The following is a 19,432-nucleotide window of genomic DNA, read 5'->3' on the forward strand; positions in this document are numbered from 1 at the left end:
AGATTGTGAGCCGCTCTGAGATGCTTTGGAGTGGAGGGCGGGATATAAATCCAATATCATCTTCTTCTCTAAACCACTTTGAGTCTTAACTGGGGGAAGAAAAAGCAGGATATAAATAAATGTATAAATAAATGTCAATCCATGAGCATGTCCTCTCCCATTCAGGGCACCTTGTTGGCTGATCCATCAGTTGCCATCGTTTGTGTCCATTTGCTCCATCTTAGCTTCCGAACTGAAACACTTTTTCTGAATGTCCGCATGTTTCCTAGGTGGCACAGGGAAGGAAATGGTCGCTGTGGAGGTCAGGGGCAAAGAAAATGGCTGTCATGTGGATGAGACTGGGGAAATCTGAACTTTTCCACCCTCATGGCAACCATCCGAGCTTTGCTGTGATCTTTCCCAAAACGTTCAGCAAAGCAGATTTGGGATAGGCCACAAAAAAGCCGTAGAAACCCCATGGATTCCAATCTAGCTCTTAAGAGTTATTGGACAGTAACGTTATATTGATCTTTTTCACGATCTGCTAGTTCTTCTGGATTCCCAGATTTCTTTTTAAACCGTTTTCTGGTCTTTTTTGTTGCAGAGATATAAGGGGAAATGTGCAGGTACTTTTTGTCCAGATGACCAGCTTAAAAACAAAGTGGAGAAGTTGCAAGTCAGCTGAAACAGGACAGGACTTAGAATCATAGAATCATAAGAGTTGGAAGGAACTCCCGGGGCCATCTAGTCCAACCCCCGGCACAGTGCAGGAAATTCATAAATACCTCTGCTCAGTTGATCTTGTGGATGCTGCATTGCTGCTGTACTCACGCTGCATTCACAAATACATTGAATGCAACATGGAGAAGTATTGCTGTGCAGATGCAGTCATTCTCCAGCAAAATAATTTCAGTAGGAGAGACCAGTATGGAACTGTGGGATTAGAATTTATCCAAAAGTTTGGTGCTGTTGTGTTCTCCGGGTGCAGGCAGGCAGGAGTCCAAAGCCAGTCCAAGGTCAGAGTCCAGGAAGTCAAGCAGGAGCCAAGTCACCAATGCAGAATCACAAACCGGAATCAGAAGTCAATGTCCAAAAGCCAGAAGGTCAGGGTGCCAACTCAGAGTTGAGAGATCTAAAGCCTCGACGTGCCTCCTGTCGTCGCTCTGAAAGTTCTTTCTGGAATCACAAACCGGAATCAGAAGTCAATGTCCAAAAGCCAGAAGGTCAGGGTGCCAAGGAAATCAAGCAGGTCAGGATCAGGAAGGAGCGTGGATGCAAGCCAGAGAATAGACTTGTTGCTTCCACGAGGTTACCAGGTCCTGGGTGGGAGCTATATGGGAGTCTCAATCAGCCTGCTCCCTGGGTGGCAGTGACTCTGCTAGAACTCAGAGTCGAGAGATCTAAAGCCTCGACGTGCCTCCTGTCGTCGCTCTGAAAGTTCTTTCTGGAGCCTGCTTCAAGCTCTTGAGATGGGAGGAGGAGAGCTTGGAGGAGATTGATCCTCAACAGCTGACACTGGTGCCTGGAGAGTGATTGATGGGCCAGCTGCTGTTTGTTCAGCTGGGGAACTGGCTGGCAACTCTTCCAGGTCTGTTAACCCTTCCAGCTCCTCCTCTCAGGGCTCATGACAGGTCCCATCTTCCATGGGTTTGGGATTTCTCAGTCGTTAGCAAAACAAGCAAGATTGGGAGTCAGTGGCCCTGCGAGTAGCTTACGTTTGAACTTTCAGAATGACAATTTAACTGGCACTTCCTGCATTTCGTGGCCCTTTGACCCTGGTGTTTGCATTCCCCCCCCTCCCTTTCTGAACTTCCTCTACAAACGTCTGCCTTTGGTTTCTTTTAACCCAAACCAGTTTGTGGTTGCGATGAGCAGTCTGAAGTCTCTGCTATCTTTATATGGCTCTAAAAAGGGATGATTCAAATTCAGGGGGGCCGAACCCCCCTCAGTGATTATTAGAGCCAGGGCTCCCCCCCCCCGGAAAAAGCCCAGCAGGAGCTCATTTGCATAATAGGCCTCACCCCCTGACATCACCATTGTTCTGCACAGGGCCTTTTTTGGTAGGAAAAGCCCAACAGGGACATTTGCATACTAGACCACGCCCCCTGACGTGTTGTAAGAGTCCCGTGGCGCAGAGTGTGGAAGCTGCAGTGCTGAAGTCCTAAGCTCCGCTCACGACCTGAGTTCGATCCCCAGCGGAAGCTGAGCTTTCAGGTGGCCGGCTCGAGGTTGACTCAGCCTTCCCTCCTTCCGAGGTCGGTCAAATGAGTCCCCAGCTTGCTGGGGGGAAACGTAGATGACTGGGGAGGGCAATGGCAAACCACCCCGTAAAAAGTCTGCTGTGAAAACGTCGTGAAAGCAGCGTCACCCCAGAGTTGGAAACCTGGTGCTTGCACAGGGGACCTTTCCTTTCCTGATACCAAGCCAGCCGGAACTGCGTTCCTACTCAGAAAAATCCCTGATTAGGTCAAACTGAAACATCTGCATTGAGGCCCACTTATGCTCACCCCCAAGGCTTTCAAGGCAAGAGACGTTCAGAGGTGGTTTGTCACTGCCTGCCTCTGCGTAGCAACCCTGGGCTTCCTTTGAGGTCATAGAATCATAGAGTTGGAAGGGACCTCCAGGGTCATCTAGTCCAACCCCCTGCACAATGAAGGGAACTCACAAACACCCTCCCCCTAAATTCACAGGATCTTCATTGCTGTCAGATGGCCATCTAGCCTCTGTTAAAAAACCTCCAAGGAAGGAGAGCTCACCACCTCCCAAGGAAGCCTGTTCCACTGAGGAACCACTCTAACAGTCATAGAATCCTAGAGCTGGAAGGGACCTCCAGGGTCATCTAGTCCAACCCCCTGCACAATGCCGGGAACTCACAAACACTTCCCCCTAAATCCACAGGATCATCATTGCTGTCAGATGGCCATCTAGCCTCTGCTTAAAAACCTCCAAGGAAGGAGAGCCCACCACCTCCCGAGGAGGAAGCCTGTTCTACTGAGGAACCCCTCTAACGGTCAGGAAGTTCTTCCTAATGTTGAGCCGGAAACTCTTTTGATTTAATTTCAGCCTTCCTGGTTCTGGTCCTACTTTCCGGGGCCACAGAAAACAATTCCACCCCATCCTCTATAGGACAGCCCTTCAAGGACTTGAAGTTGGTGATCCTATCACCTCTCAGCCGCCTCCTCTCCAGGCTAAACGTGCCCAGCTCCTTCAACCTTTCCTCAGAGGACTCGGTCTCCACACCCCTCACCATCTTCTTCGCCCTCCTCTGGACCCGTTCCAGCTTGTCTAGATCCTTCTTAAATGTGGTGCCTAAAACTGAACGCAATACTCCAGGTGAGGTCTTACCAGAGCAGAGTAAAGCGACACCACCACATCGCGTGATCTGGAGACTATGCTTCTCCTGTAGGTCTCCCATCCAAGCACTAAGCGGGGCTGGCTTTTGAGATTTGATGAGATGAGGCCAGCAAGGTCAAGGCAAGAGACATTCAGAGGGGGCTGGTCGTTGCCTGCCTCTCCGTAGCGACCCTGGGCTTCCTCGGAGGCTTCCCATCGTAGCGCTCACCAGGGCTGACCCTGTTTAGTTTCCAAGATCTGAGGAGATCGGGCTAGCTTGGCCTCTCCGGATAAGGGCAGGCGTGACTCTCGACGCGGTTAAAAGTTCGGTGGCAGCAGCAGCAGCGGCTTTTGTGCAAGGATGGAAAGAGAGGACGAGATTTGTAAGACTGGTTCTGTCCAAGACTACTGATTTACAGGGCCGGCTCGGCCACTAGGTGACATCGGTGATTTCCTAGGGCACCGTCCTTCAGGGGGCGCCAAATTGGATGCACATTTTCCCCACAATTCCATCTGTTTTTGAAAACGGTTCTCAGTGTTTGTGTGTGTGTGTGGGGGGCAGGTTAACCTTGCCTAGGGTGCTAGATAGTCTAGGAGTGGCCTTGTTTGGTGAGCTGGAGAGCCGGTTTGGTGTAGTGGTTAAGTGTGCGGACTCTTATCTGGGAGAACCGGTTTTGATTCCCCACTCCTCCAGTTGCACCTGCTGGAAGGGCCTTGGGTCAGCCAGAGCTCTGGCAGAGGTTGTCCTTGAAAGGGCAGCTGCTGGGAGAGCCCTCTCCAGCCCCACCCACCTCACAGGGTGTCTATTATGGGGGAGGAAGGGAAAGGAGATTGTAGGCCGCTCTGAGACTCTGTCCTTGAAAGGGCAGCTGCTGTGAGAGCCCTCTCCAGCCCCACCCGCCTCACAGGGTGTTTGTTGAGGGGGAGGAAGGGAAAGGAGTGTGAGCCGCTCTGAGACTCTGTCCTTGAAAGGGCAGCTGCTGTGAGAGCCCTCTCAGCCCCACTCACCTCACAGGGTGTTTGTTGTGGGGGAGGAGGGGAAAGGAGATTGTGAGCTGCTCTGAGACTCTTTGGAGTGGAGGGCGGGATATAAATCCAATATCTTCTTCTGTTGCTTTATCACAGGGGTGGCCAAACTGTGGCCCTTTCACACATATAGTGCAGCTCTCGAGGCCCCCTACAGCCCATTGGCTGGCTCGGAGAAGGCATTTGTCTCTTTAAATCACTTCTCCAAGCCAAGCTAACTAGGGGCTTGGAGAATACATTTAAAGTTAAAGTTGCTTTCTTTCCACCTCTCCTCTACATCTATTTCCTCCCTCCCTTCTCTGATGTCCGTGTCTCGCAGCTCTCAAACATCCGACGCTTATTCCGTGTGGCTCTTGCATTAAGCAAGTTTGGCCACCCCCAGATGGTTAAGGAAAGCAAGAATGAAAGCTTGCAGATGGAACCACACGTTCGAGGCTGGAATGATGGGATTTGAGATTTGGGCATCTTTGCGGAGGCGATCGTTTTTGGAATGCGAGAAAAATGACTGGAGGGCTTCAGAGCCGGCTGATATCTGTGATTTTGGAAGAGCTGATCCTGCCATACCTGTCCTGTGTCCATTATTTCTATAGCAACCGGTTCAGGAGTGCCGGCTTGCAGCATCGTTAGTCTGATGTGAAGCCCACAGCTAGGGACAACAGTTCTGGGGTGGGAACACCTGGAAATTTTGGGGTGGGGTGTGAGGAAGGTGGGGTTTATTTTTTAATTTCATTTTATTTTTATTTCATTCGATTTATATCCCGCCCTACCCCCACCGAAGCGGGCTCAGGGCGGCTTACAACATAAAATTCTAACAGTACGATCAAGAATTAAAATACATTAATAATTCACACAATAAAATAAACACAGTTCGTCAGCGTGCTATCCTGCAGTCTTCCTTAAAATTCAAATATCCAGATGCCGGTCAGTGGTATGCCAACCGGAAGAGGACTGTCTTACAGGCCCTGCGGAACTGCCCAAGGCTCTGCAGGGCCCTCACCTCTTCCGGCAGCTGGTTCCACCAGCAGGGAGCTGTGATCGAAAAGGCCCTGTCCCTAGTTGACTTCAGACGTGCCTCCTTTGGCTCGGGGATTGTAAGGAGATTCTGAGAACCCGATCTCAGTATTCTCTGGGGAACATATGGGGAGAGACGGTCCCTAAGGTAAGCAGGTTTCGGGAGGGGTGGGACTTCAGGGGGGGGGGGGGTCTAATGTCCTAAAGTCCATCCTCTGTACTGGCCATTCTCTCCAGGTGAACCGATCTCTGTCGCCCGGGAATCAATTATAATCCCAGGAGATCTCCAGTCACCACCTGGAGATCAGCAGCTCTCCCACGGACCGCTGCGTAACTCCCGAACTTCCCAGCTTTTCACCAGTAGCAAAAACTTTTCCTCGCCCTCACGTTTTTAACTAACCACAGCAGGAGAGAAGTGCCCAGGACATCAGAAACGAAGAGACAAGAAACAGGCAGCCCTCGCTCGTTCCTGTTTTCGGGGCTTCGGATGAGCTCGTAGCATCTGCTGACAGCCGCGTTTTGAAAGGGACCATTGTTTGGCGTGCGCAGTCTGCGCACTGAAGCATCTGAAAGAGATGCACAGATGCTGTTCCGTTTCGGATGCACGCAGGCCAGAGTTGGCCTCTGTTGACCCTGTCTTGCGTGGTCGCGCTTGCTGTGGCCTTTTGGTGGCCGACAAGCTTTGCTTTTCCCACCCCGTCTTTTTTTGCACCTCTTTGACCTTTGGGTAGAGTTGCCAGCTCTGGGCTTGGAAATACCTGGAGATTTTGGGAGTGGAGCCTGAGGAGGGCGGGGTTTGGAGAGGGGAGGGATTTCGGCGGAGGAAGAGTCCACCTTCCAAAGCAGCCGTTGGTCGTAAGAAAATAAGAAGAGCCTTGCTGGATCAGACCAGTCGTCCACCTAGTCCAGCCTCCTGTCTCACACAGAGGGCAGCCAGTTCCTCTGGAGGGCCAACAAAAAGGCAGAGAGGCTGAGGTCTTCCTAAGAACATCAGAAGAGCCCTGTTGGATCAGACCAGTCGTCCATCTAGTCCAGCCTCCTGCCTCACACAGAGGCCAACCAGTTCCTTTGGAGGGCCAACAACAGGGCAGAGAGGCCAAGGCCTTCCCTTGAAAAGAACATCGGAAGAGTCCTGCTGGATCAGACCAATCGTCCACCTAGTCCAGCCTCCTGTCCCACACAGGGGCCAACCAGTTCCTCTGGAGGGCCAACAACAGGGCAGAGAGGCCGAGGTCTTCATAAGGACATCAGAAGAGCCCTGCTGGATCAGACCAGTGAGGGTCCATCTAGTCCAGCCTCCTGTCTCACACAGGGGCCAACCAGTTGTGAGATTGTGAGAGCAGAGAGGCTGATGTCTTCATAAGAACCTCAGAAGAGCCCTGCTGGGTCAGACCAGTGAAGGTCCATTCTAGTCCAGCCTCCTGTCTCACACAGCGGCCAACCAGTTCTTCTGAAGGGCCAACAACAGGGCAGAGAGGCCGAGGTCTTCATAAGAACATCAGAAGAGCCCTGCTGGATCAGACCAGTGAAGGTCCATTCTAGTCCAGCCTCCTGTCTCACACAGCGGCCAACCAGTTCTTCTGAAGGTCCAACAACAGGGCAGAGAGGCCGAGGTCTTCATAAGAACATCAGAAGAGCCCTGCTGGATCAGACCAGTGAGGGTCCTTCTAGTCCAGCCTCCTGTCTACGTCCTCTGGCAGCAGATCCCACATTTTAATGCTCCCCTGTGTAAGGAAGTATTCCCTTTTGTCTCTCCTGAATCTGTTGCCCATCAGCTTCACTGGTTACCCTCAAGTTCTCGTGTTTGGGGAGAAGGAGAAAACGTCCTTTGTTGGATCAGGCCAATGGCCCATCCAGTCCAACACTGTGTCATATAAGAACAGAAGAGAAGCCATGTTGGATCAGGCCAGTAGCCCATCCAGTCCACCACTCTGTGTCACATAAGAACATCAGAGAAGCCCTGTTGGATCAGGCCAGTGGCCCTTCCAGTCCAACACTCTGTGTCATATAAGAACATAAGAGAAGCCCTGTTGGATCAGGCCAGTGGCCCTTCCAGTCCAACACTCTGTGTCACATAAGAACATAAGAGAAGCCCTGTTGGATCAGGCCAGTGGCCCCTCCAGTCCAACACTCTGTGTCACATAAGAACATAAGAGAAGCCCTGTTGGATCAGGCCAGTGGCCCTTCCAGTCCAACACTCTGTGTCACATAAGAACATAAGAGAAGCCCTGTTGGATCAGGCCAGTGGCCCTTCCAGTCCAACACTCTGTGTCACATAAGAGAAGCCCTGTTGGATCAGGCCAATGGCCCTTCCAGTCCAACACTCTGTGTCACATAAGAACATAAGAGAAGCCATGTTGGATGAGGCCAATGGCCCGCCCAGTCCAACACTCGGTGTCACATAAGAACATAAGAGAAGCCATGGTTGGATCAGGCCAATGGCCCATCTAGTCCCACACTCGGTGTCACATAAGATCATAAGATAAGCCCTGTTGGATCAGGCCAATGGCCCATCTAGTCCAGCACTCTGTGTCACATAAGAACATAAGAGAAGCCATGTTGGATCAGGCCAATGGTCCTTCCAGTCCAACACTCTGTGTCACATAAGAACATAAGAGAAGCCATGTTGGATGAGGCCAATGGCCCTTCCAGTCCCACACTCGGTGTCGCATAAGAGAAGTTATGTTGGATCAGACCAATGGCCCATCCAGTCCAACGCTCTGTGTCACATAAGAACATAAGAGAAGCCATGTTGGATCAGACCAATGGCCCATCCAGTCCAACACTCCGTGTCACATAAGGGAAGTCATGTTGGATCAGACCAATGGCATATCCAGCCCAACGCTCTGTGTCACATAAGAACATAAGAGAAGCCATGTTAGATCAGGCCAATGGGCCATCCAGTCCAACACTCTGTGTCACACAGTGGCCAATATATGTGTGTGTATAAACACACACACACACACACACACACACATATATATATACACTGTGGCTAATAGCCACTGATGGACCTCTGCCCCTGTCACGACTCAGTGGGGTATTACCAATGGCTGCCACCACACCAGGTTAAGAATTCCCCTTGAGAAGGCCCAGAGTTTCCTCCCAAGCCCTTCCAGGCCTTCCAGGCCTCCTTTAGCTTAGGCCAAATAATAGACATGAGGACCAGGCAGAGTGAACAACAGGGGAAAAAAAATTATTTAAAAGATCAGTTCAGTGTAATATAAACTAACAAGGTGCATTCAACAGTAAAAGGGGTGAAGGGAAAAAATAAACGAATGCCCTAACGCGTCTGGACTTACTGTCCCTACTCTACTACCTACACTTATCCCCTTGGGTAAGGGCTCTTTCCCCTGCTGCAATCTCTCTAGGCTCCAGCCTGCTGCAGCTCAGCCTTCCAGGAAAAGAACACCCCCTGCCTGGGTTTGACCGTTTTTTATCTTCTCCTCCCAAGCCCCACCCCTCTCTGAGCCAGTTTCCCTCCAAAGCTTGCTTACCCAGTCAGAGGGCAGGAGGGATCCTGGGAAATGTAGGCTCTTCCCAGTAACTCCTAAGCAGGCTTCCCTGGGGCTTGCAGCCCTCACTAGGCCCAGGATCATAACAGCCCCCCAGGGGAGAAGACAAAGCCCTGCGTTGAGAGTGGGCATTTCAGGGGAAGCAAGAGGCCAAAGCGGCTTGGCCTCCATCAGTGGGGTGGGAACGTGCTGTACCACTGCGTGTTGGGATCCCACAACACTAAGGCCTGCCACAAACATCCTGCCTTTCTTATAGTAATGTAGCATGTGTGTGTTTATGCCCACGTTTTTATGTATTTAGTTTGTGCGTCTTTATACGAACATGTGAATCTGTACAGAGAATGGAGGAAGGTAAAATTCCTGGCAACTTGCATACAAACTCATTGCGTTAAACGCATACATCAAGCTGCCTTATCCTGGATCAGACCCTTGGGCTATCAAGGTCAGTCTTGTCTACTCAGACTGGCAGCGGCTCTCCAGGGTCTCAGGTGCAGGCTTTTGACCTATGAAGAAAGGTTAAAGCGCTTGGGGCTCTTTAGCCTGGAGAAACGTCGACTGCGGGGTGACATGATAGAGGTTGACAAAATTATGCATGAGATGGAGACGGTAGAGAAAGAAGGACTTTTCTCCCTTTCTCGCAGTACGAGAACTCATGAACATTCAGTGAAATTGATGAGCAGTCAGGTTGGAACTGATAGAAAGAAGAACTTCACCCAAAGGGTGATTAACATGTGGAATTCACTGCCACAGGAGGTGGTGGCTGCTGCAAGCATAGACAGCTTCAAGAGGGGATTGGATAAGCATCTGGAGCAGAGGTCCATCAGTGGCTCTTAGCCACAGTGTATTTTTGGAACTCTCTGTCTGGGACAGCGATGCTCTGTATTCTCGGTGCTTGAGGGGGGAGCCACAGTGGGAGGGCTTCTAGTGTCCTGGTCCCACTGATGGATCTCCTGATGGCGCCTGGATTTTTTTGGCCACTGTGTGACACAGAGTGTTGGGCTGGAGGGGCCATTGGCCTGATCCAACATGGCTTCTCTTATGTTCTTATGTTAAACAGAGTGTTGGGCTGGAGGGGCCATTGGCCTGATCCAACAGGGCTTCTCTTATGTTAAACAGAGTGTTGGGCTGGAGGGGCCATTGGCCTGATCCAACAGGGCTTCTCTTATGTTCTTATGTGACACAGAGTGTTGGGCTGGATGGGCCACTGGCCTGATCCAACATGGCTTCTCTTATGTTCTTATGTTAAACAGAGTGTTGGGCTGGAGGGGCCATTGGCCTGATCCAACAGGGCTTCTCTTATGTTCTTATGTGACACAGAGTGTTGGACTGGATGGGCCAGTGGCCTGATCCAACAGGGCTTCTCTTATGTTCTTATGTGACACAGAGTGTTGGGCTGCAGGGGCCATTGGCCTGATCCAACAGGGCTTCTCTTATGTTCTTATGTGACACAGAGTGTTGGACTGGATGGGCCATTGGCCTGATCCAACAGGGCTTCTCTTATGTTCTTATGTGACACAGAGTGTTGGGCTGGATGGGCCACTGGCCTGATCCAACAGGGCTTCTCTTATGTTAAACAGAGTGTTGGGCTGGAGGGGCCATTGGCCTGATCCAACAGGGCTTCTCTTATGTTCTTATGTGACACAGAGTGTTGGGCTGGAGGGGCCATTGGCCTGATCCAACAGGGCTTCTCTTATGTTCTTATTGTATTAGTGGATGCTGATCACTTAGCGGATTCCATAACTGGATGTTATTCTCATCTCTTGACAAAGGAATATATCCAAAACGATTGTTATCAAACCACTGTAGAGATTTTTCAAGAGATTCTTATATTGAATATGGGATTTTTGGCTTAGATGCATTTTGGAATCTGCCGTTGGCGCTGTCGCAAGTGTTGCATCCTGCTGATGAATACCTGCCATGTGACTTCAAGTTTTGGGAATTCCTTGTAGATTGCTGGAAGTCATCTTTTATGCGGGTTCTCTTCCCAGAAGATCTTTTTTTTACCTTGTTTGAGGTGGACTGTATCGGGATTTATTGAATTCCTTTTGGACTGAGCTTCTGTTGGATTATTGTGTGATTCTTGAATATTGCGAATTGAACATATGAACATATGAAGCTGCCTTCTACTGAATCAGACCCTCGGTCCATCAAAGTCAGTCTTGTCTGCTCAGACTGGCAGCGGCTCTCCAGGGTCTCAAGCTGAAGTTTTTCACACCTATTTGCCTGGACCCTTTTTGGAGATGCCAGGGATTGAACCTGGGACCTTCTGCTTACCAAGCAGAGGCTCTACCACTGAGCCACCGTCCCTCCCCTAACTGATATGTTCATGTCCTTTATTATTACAGTAGCATTTGTTTACTGATTGTTTGGGAAGCTATTTGGTTTTATCATTGATATTTTAAAAGTACACAAACTTATGTCTGCGGTCTAAGAATGGACAGATGCCGGATTCAGCAGGAGCTCACAGGAGCGCAGCTCCTGAACGTTTCTGAGGGTTCCCCCTCCTCCTCCTCCCCACCTACCTACCTTGTCCATTGAAGAGTCAGTGCAGCTGCATAACAACCCTTGGATTAGGAGAGCGGGTGGGCAGCCAGCCACCAGGAGCTTTGCCACACCCCCACAGCCCTCATTAGCATCTGGAGAAGCCCATGACACTCTTCCACTTCTTATGTGATTTTGGGTGGCAGGCGGCTTGCTGGCCTTTTGATTGGGGGCGGGGCGGCCAAGGAGAGCCCCAGGTGAGCGAGGCCTGCTTGGGCTGGCTGGATCTCTAGCCAGCCCAAGGTGGCCTTGCTTGCCTGGGGCTCTCCTTTCTTGCACTGGGTTGCTTTTGGCTGGGGGTGGCGGTGGCATGTGCTAACGAGTTACGCTAATGAGCTCCACCACCTGTTTGTCTACAAAACGACCCCTGCCGGTGGTGATTTTGAATTGGTGCAGTGTGCCAAAAGCACTTGGACCTTGGTGTCCCCTGGGACAACTGGTCAGCCGGTGGCTTTCCCACACTGGAACATGCATCATTTAGTTATCGCCAAGAAGGATAGAGAGGCTGGTTTATCTTCAGGTTATTATGATTGTTATTCTTATTCACGTCATTTGTAGTTGTCTCTCTCAGTGGGACTCGAAAGGCGGATTACAAAACAATTCAGTCCAAGAGCAAAAGCCTCTAATGAACAAACAGTGCAGGATGCGGAGGGAGAACAATGCAAGCGGAAGAGAAAATCGCCTGAAACTGGGGTCCCGAAAGTGTCACCCGTGGGCACTATGCCACCCTTCAGCACCTTACCTGCTGCCTGCCCCCGGGTGTTTTCAGAAAGTGGGTGGAGCCACTTCTGATTGCCCCACAGAGATCTGATTGGCTGGGCAGATTAAAATAATGCTGCTTCAGCAGCAGCTGCCACCACAGTCTTGGTTTTATTTCTCTGTTTAATTCCTCTTCCCCAGTGCATTTTTTATATTACTCCTTTCCTCCTCTGCGCTTGGGCTTCCTCTGTGTGTCTGTGCCTTCTGCAGCAGCCGTTTTGTGTCAGAACTCCAAGGGCACTAGGGTTGCCAGCCTCCGGGGGGGGGGGGCTGGAGACTCTCCTGCTTTTAAAGTTGGTTGCCAACTGGCAGAGAGCAGCTTCCCTGGAGAAAATGGCTGCTTGGAAGGGTGGACTCTGTGGCCTTGTACCATGCTGAGTTTGGCGTAGCGGTTAAGTGTGCGGACTCTTATCTGGGAGAACCGGGTTTGAGTCCCCACTCCTCCGCTTGCACCCGATGGAATGGCCTTGGGTCAGCCAGAGCTCTGGCAGAGGTTGTCCTTGAAAGGGCAGCTTCTGTCAGAGTTCTCTCAGCCCCACCCACCTCACAGGATGTCTGTTGTGGGGGAAGAAGATAGAGGAGATTGTGAGCCGCTCTGAGTCTCTGATTCAGAGAGAAGGGCGGGGTATAAGTCTGCAGTCGTTGTCTTCTGAGGCCCCTCTCCTCCCCATACCCCGCCCTCTCCCAGCTCCACCCCCAAAGTCTCCAGGAATTTTACAGCACAGACCAGGCAACCCTGCCAAGCCTCAAAAAGGTTGGGGACCATGGTCTAAGACAACAAATGGTTTAAAGTTAGAGGAGGCGGTTCCATTGTATTGCAGTGTGCGGGGCACTGATAGGGTCAGTAACCATCAGGACACAGAGAGTTGGACTGGATGGACCATTGGCCTGATCCAACAGGGCTTCTCTTATGTTCTTATGTGACACGGAGTGTTGGACTGGATGGGCCATTGGCCTGATCCAACATGGCTTCTCTTACGTTCTTATGTGACACAGAGTGTTGGACTGGAGGGGCCATTGGCCTGATCCAACATGGCTTCTCTTTTGTTCTTATGTGACACAGAGTGTTGGACTGGATGGGCCATTGGCCTGATCCAACATGGCTTCTCTTATGTTCATATGTGACACAGAGTGTTGGACTGGATGGGCCACTGGCCTGATCCAACATGGCTTCTCTTTTGTTCTTATGTGTCACAGAGTGTTGGAGTGGATGGGCCATTGGCCTGATCCAACATGGCTTCTCTTCTGTTCTTATGTGACACAGAGTGTTGGACTGGATGGGCCACTGGCCTGATCCAACATGGCTTCTCTTATATTCTTCTGTGACACAGAGTGTTGGACTGTATGGGCCATTGGCCTGATCCAACATGGCTTCTCTTTTGTTCTTATGTGACACAGAGTGTGGGACTGGAGGGGCCACTGGCCTGATCCAACATGGCTTCTCTTTTGTTCTTATGTGACACAGAGTGTGGGACTGGAGGTGCCTGATCCAACAGGGCTTCTCTTATGTTCTTAAGTGATGCTCTGTGTTCTTGGTGCTTGGGGGGGGGGGCACAGTGGGAGGGCTTCTAGTGTCCTGGCTCTACTGGTGGACCTCCTGACGGCACCTGGGTTTTTTTTGGCCACTGTGTGATACAGAGTGTTGGACTGGATGGACCATTGGCCTGATCCAACAGGGCTTCTCTTATGTTCTTATGTCCAGAGGGTAGATGACCCTGGAGATTCCTTCCAATTCTATTATTCTAGGAAACACGTTCTGTATGAGAAGGGTGATTGTTTAATTGCCTTCTTTCTTTTTTCTTTTTTCTTCCAGGAGATGACTTTTCATTGATACAGCAAGAAATCTACATGGTTAAGGAATGCAAACACTGTAACATTGTGGCTTACTTTGGAAGCTATCTCAGGTGAGCTGAGTTGTTACATTTTGCATACATTATTTTTCTGTGCCAGCTTCCTGGAGCGATCGAAATCTCCGCGCAAACGCCCCCGAAAGCACATCTCTTACCGGAGGTGCTTTATTTAACAGCTCTGCTACAACATGCAGCTGCCCGAACTTGCATGCTGGGGAGCAAAGAGGGTTTTTTTTTAAGCGGGGCTTAAAGTGTTTTTTGTTTTTGTTTTTTTGGCTGTGACATGAGAGCACTGAACGTTTTTCTCACTGAACTTGAGACAGCATATTTTCCATTTCTGTGGAATTTTTTATTTATTGGCCGGATCTTTGGCAATGTATCTCATCCCTCGTTGGATTCGACCCCTTGCTCTAAGTATGCATATTTTGGAAAACTGATATGAGGACCGTATTCTCTTAGGCACCCTGTAAGCATTCAGCAGTTGGCACCCCAACCTAGTCAGTGTGGCATGCTCACACACACAATCCATTAAGATATGTGCACAGTTACTTGCTGTTCATGTTTTTTGTGCTCTGCCATGAACCTTAAGTTCAGCGCAAGTGGTGGTGGGAAAGAAGAAGACCGCAGATTTATACCCCACCCTTCTCTCTGAATCAGAGTCTCAGAGCGGCTCACAATCTCCTTTATCTTCCTCCCCCACAACAGACATCCTGTGAGGTGGGTGGGGCTGAGAGGGCTCTCACAGGAGCTGCTCTTTCAAGGACAATTCCTGCGAGAGCTACAGCTAACCCAAAGCCATTCCAGCAGCTGGAAGTGGAGAAGTGGGGAATCAAACCCGGTTCTCTCAGATAAGAGTCCACACACTTAACCACTACACCAAACTGGCTCTCAAGAAGAAGATATTGGATTCATACCCCACCCTCCACTCTGAATCTCAGAGTCATCACAGTCTCCTTTACCTTCCCCTCCCCCACACAACAGACACCCTGTGATGAGGGTGGTGCTGAGAGAGCTCTGACAGAAGCTGTCTTTTCAAGGACAACTCTGTGAGAGCTACGGCTGACCCAAGGCCATGCCAGCAGCTGCAAGTGGAGGAGTGGGGAATCAAACCCGGTTCTTCCAGATAAGAGTCTGCGCACTTCACCACGACACCAAACTGGCTCTCAAGAGGCCTTTGAAAGAGGCCTTTGCTCTACATTCCTGTCTGTAAATTGGGAAGGAAAGCGATGAGGTCGAACAGGGGGTGCTCAACCCTTTTGAACCTGCAGGCGCCTTCAGAATTCCAACACAGTGTGGAGAGCGCAGCCATAAAATGGCTTTCAAAGGGGGCGGAGCTAGCCACAGAACGGCTGCTGCAGCTTACCTTAAACCACACAGTGAAGATCCTTGTGCAGTGGCGGCGGCTGCCAAAGCAACGTTTTGACAATTTGCAGAGCCTATTAGATTCCCAGCGGCCAATCAGGAACCTTGTTGGGCAGAAGCCCCACCCAGTCTTGTCCACTGTCTAGAAACGCTTTCCGGGTGCCCCTGGGATAGACGTTAAGCCTGGCAGTAGTGGGAAGACATTTGTCCTGAGCTGCCGAGGAAGGATGGAGGACAGGATGACGAGGAAATGCAAAGCGTGCGACTCTCAGTGGTTGCTTCTGTTGTAAACACGAGAACCCAAAGAAAAACCGTGACAAATAACAAATACAGTCGAAAATATTTGTAATTCTTAGTATATGATACTTCAAAGTATTCGATTGTCACTGTGTGACACAGAGTGTTGGACTGGAGGGGCCACTGGCCTGATCCAACAAGGCTTCCCTTATGTTCTTATGTAACACAGAGTGTTGGACTGGAGGGGCCACTGGCCTGATCCAACAAGGCTTCCCTTATGTTCTTATGTAACACAGAGTGTTGGACTGGAGGGGCCACTGGCCTGATCCAACATGGCTTCTCTTATGTTCTTATGTGACACAGAGTGTTGGACTGGATAGGGCACTGGCCTGATCCAACATGGCTTCTCTTATGTTCTTATGTGACACAGAGTGTTGGACTGGATGGGCCATTGGTTAGTTTTATATATGTTGTAAGCCGCCCTGAGCCACTCGGTGGGAAGGGCGGGATATAAATCCCAGATAAATAAATAAATAAATCCAACATGGCTTCTCTTATGTTCTTACGTGACACAGAGTGTTGGACTGGATGGGCCACTGGCCTGATCCAACATGGCTTCTCTTATGTTCTTATGTGACACAGAGTGTTGGACTGGATGGGCCATTGACCTGATCCAACATGGCTTCTCTTATGTTCTTATGTTAAGATACTATTAATCCAGTAAAAAAACAAAAACCTAAATAAAAACCATTTCTTCTTTTCTTTATAACCATTCAACTGTTTTCAAACATCACTAAATGTCCCTTTACTTTCCAATGTTTTTCAACATATATTTGAAATTTCTCCCAATCCATCTTAAACTTCTCCAACCCATAGTCCTTTAAGATTCTTGCAAGTTTGTCCATTTCACTCCAAGACATAACGTTTAAAATCCAATCCCATTTTTCTGGCAGCTATATTCCTTTTGGAAGAAGAATCTGCTCAGGCGCTTTGACTTGCAAGCACTTCGCAGCACTAAGCACTTTGAACTTTTGATGTAACGGTGCTTAGATGCGTTTTGTAAAATGAATTGTATGTACTTACTTTATAATACTAATTATTGAAATGGATCGTGACAATCGAATACTTCGAAGTTTCATACGCTAAGAATTACAAATATTTTTGATTGTGTTCATTATTTGTCACGGTTTTTCTTTGGGTTCTCATCTTATTCCGTGATTCTCTCTATTGTATTTTTTGTCTGTTGTAAACGCGGCATTAAGCCTGTCCATTTCCCCTTTGTTTTGAAGTCGTGAGAAATTGTGGATCTGCATGGAATACTGTGGAGGAGGATCCCTGCAGGACATCTATCACGGTAACCAGAAACTTACCCTCATGTCTGTTTGTTTTTTCGCATGCCACTTTTTCCGATCAAAAGGGGTGCGATCCACTGGAAAGGGCGAGCTTGGCCCCGTGGAAGAGTGCATGCGGAGTCCTCAGTTCCCAAGATGCAGTGCTGATCACTAGAGCTAAGGTGGCTTAAAAAGACATTGTGGGGGTGGCAGAGCCTCTGCCCGGCATGCAGAAGGTCCCAGGTTCAAGCCCCGGCATCTCCAGTTAAAAAGATCAGGCAGGAAATGATGTGTCTGTGGCATTCCAGATTCGCTTCAAGGTGCTGGTTATGACCTTTAAAGCCCTATAAGGCCTTGGACCTGCCTAACTCTGGGACCGCCTTTCCCTACATGAGCCTCAGAGAGCACTCCGATCAAGTACACGAAATCTCCTCAGGATCCCTGGGCCAAAAGAAGCTCGGCTGACCACCGCTAGAGCCTTTTCGGTGGCAGCCCCTGCCCTGTGGAACACCTCCCTGAAAACATCTGGGCCCTGCAGGACTTTCCAGAATTCCTGCAAGACACAATAGTTTAGGCTGGCATTTAACATCTAATGGGGAGATGACCACCACCCCACAGCATTGGTATTTGAACCCATCCCAATATAAATGCAGAGCGCTAAACAACACCTAACATCATCATTACATGCAGTGCTGAATAAGAACGAACCACGCCATCTTGGACTCCAGGGAATGAAACTGAAACCAAAAGGATTCTTTTAAATTATACAAAATTGTATGAAACATTTTTAATGATTTTATTGTGATTTAATTTTAGCACTATGTTGCTTTAATTGCTGTTAGCCACTGTGAGCCCGTGGGAGGGTGGGATACAAATGTAATAAAATTGTCTGTCTGTCTATCGTCTGTCTATCTATCTGTCATCTCTATATCTCTATATCTATCTATCTATCTATCTATCTATCTATCTATCTATCTATCTATCTATCTATCTATCATCTATCTATCTATCTCATCTGTCATCTATCCATCTGTCTATCTATCATCTGTCGGTCCATCGGTTGGTCCATCTATCTATCCACCTATCTATCCATCTATCTATCTGTGAGAGCCAGTTCGGTGTAGTGGTTAAGTGCGCGGACTCTTATCTGGGAGAGCCGGGTTTGATTCTCCACTCCTCCACTTGCACCTGCTAGCATGGCCTTGGGTCAGCCATCCATCCATCCATCCATCCATCCATCCATCCATCCATCCATCCATCCAATCCATCCAATCCCTCCCTCCCTCCATCGTCTGTCTGTCCTCAGCCAGAGAGCTGCAGGCCTCTATGGGAAGCAGGCTGTGGTTTGCTTGGATTTAACCACTGGGGGGCCCTCCTTCACTTTGTGGCTTTCAGCCCACCAACCTGCCTCACCCAGGCCAGCCAGTCAAAGAGAAGATCTGCTTTCATTTGGATGCTCCTTTTGTCGTTGGCTTGTCATTGCATCAAGGCCTTCTTGGCGGCATGGCGATCCTCAGCAATTTGATAAGTTTTGTTTTTCTTTCAGTGACGGGCCCCCTGACAGAGCTCCAGATTGCCTATGTGTGCAGAGAGACGCTGCAGGTGAGCTATTGACATGTGCGGCCCTGGGGGTACGATGGCAAAAGGCACTGAAATTTGTCAGTGAGTTGCAGCCGTAAGTACATTAATATAAGGTGTAGAAAAGAGCAAGTCCAGGAGCCCCTCGAAGACTAACAAAATGTGTGGCAGGGTGTGAGCGTTTCTGCTTGTGCCACGGAGGCTCACTGGGTGACCATGGGGCTGGCACCTGTCTCAGCCTGGCCTACCTCTCAGGGTTGTTGTGAGGATGAAATGGAGGAGAAGAGAATGCACCTCAAAAAGGATATTATAGCATTGGAGAAAGTGCAGAAAAGGGCAACTAGAATGATTAAAGGGCTGGAACACTTTCCCTATGAAGAAAGGTTGAAACGCTTGGGGCTCTTTAGCTTGGAGAAACGTCGACTGCGGGGTGACATGATAGAGGTTTACAAGATAATGCACGGGATGGAGAGAGTAGAGAAAGAGGTACTTTTCTCCCTTTCTCACAATACAAGAACTCGTGGGCATTCGATGAAATTGCTGAGTAGCCAGGTTAAAACGGATAAAAGGAAGTACTTCTTCACCCAAAGGGTGATTAACATGTGGAATTCACTGCCACAGGAGGTGGTGGCGGCCAGAAGCATAGCCACCTTCAAGAGGGGTTTAGATAAAAATATGGAGCAGAGGTCCATCAGTGGCTATTAGCCACAGTGTGTGTGTATATATAAAATTTTTTGCCACTGTGTGACACAGAGTGTTGGACTGGATGGGCCATTGGCCTGATCCAACATGGCTTCTCTTATGTTCTTATGATGTAAGCCACTTTGGGGTCCTCATTGGGAAGAAATGTGGGATATATAATAAAATCCGCTTTATCTGGTGATCGGTCTCATTCCATCTCACAGGCTAG

General features: G+C 49.5%; 1 protein-coding gene across 1 annotated transcript in view; it reads left to right on the forward strand.

The window, feature by feature from the left end:
- Positions 1–19,432, forward strand: part of MAP4K5 (mitogen-activated protein kinase kinase kinase kinase 5) — a 232,454-nt gene that overhangs the window by 77,433 nt on the left and 135,589 nt on the right. Inside the window, 3 exon segments of the mRNA XM_060261158.1 lie at positions 13,978–14,068; positions 16,903–16,967; positions 18,491–18,546. Of these exon segments, the coding sequence (XP_060117141.1) occupies positions 13,978–14,068; positions 16,903–16,967; positions 18,491–18,546 (212 nt within the window).

This window comes from Heteronotia binoei, chromosome 21, assembly GCF_032191835.1.
Source record: "Heteronotia binoei isolate CCM8104 ecotype False Entrance Well chromosome 21, APGP_CSIRO_Hbin_v1, whole genome shotgun sequence".
NCBI classification, from domain to species: Eukaryota; Metazoa; Chordata; class Lepidosauria; order Squamata; family Gekkonidae; genus Heteronotia; species Heteronotia binoei.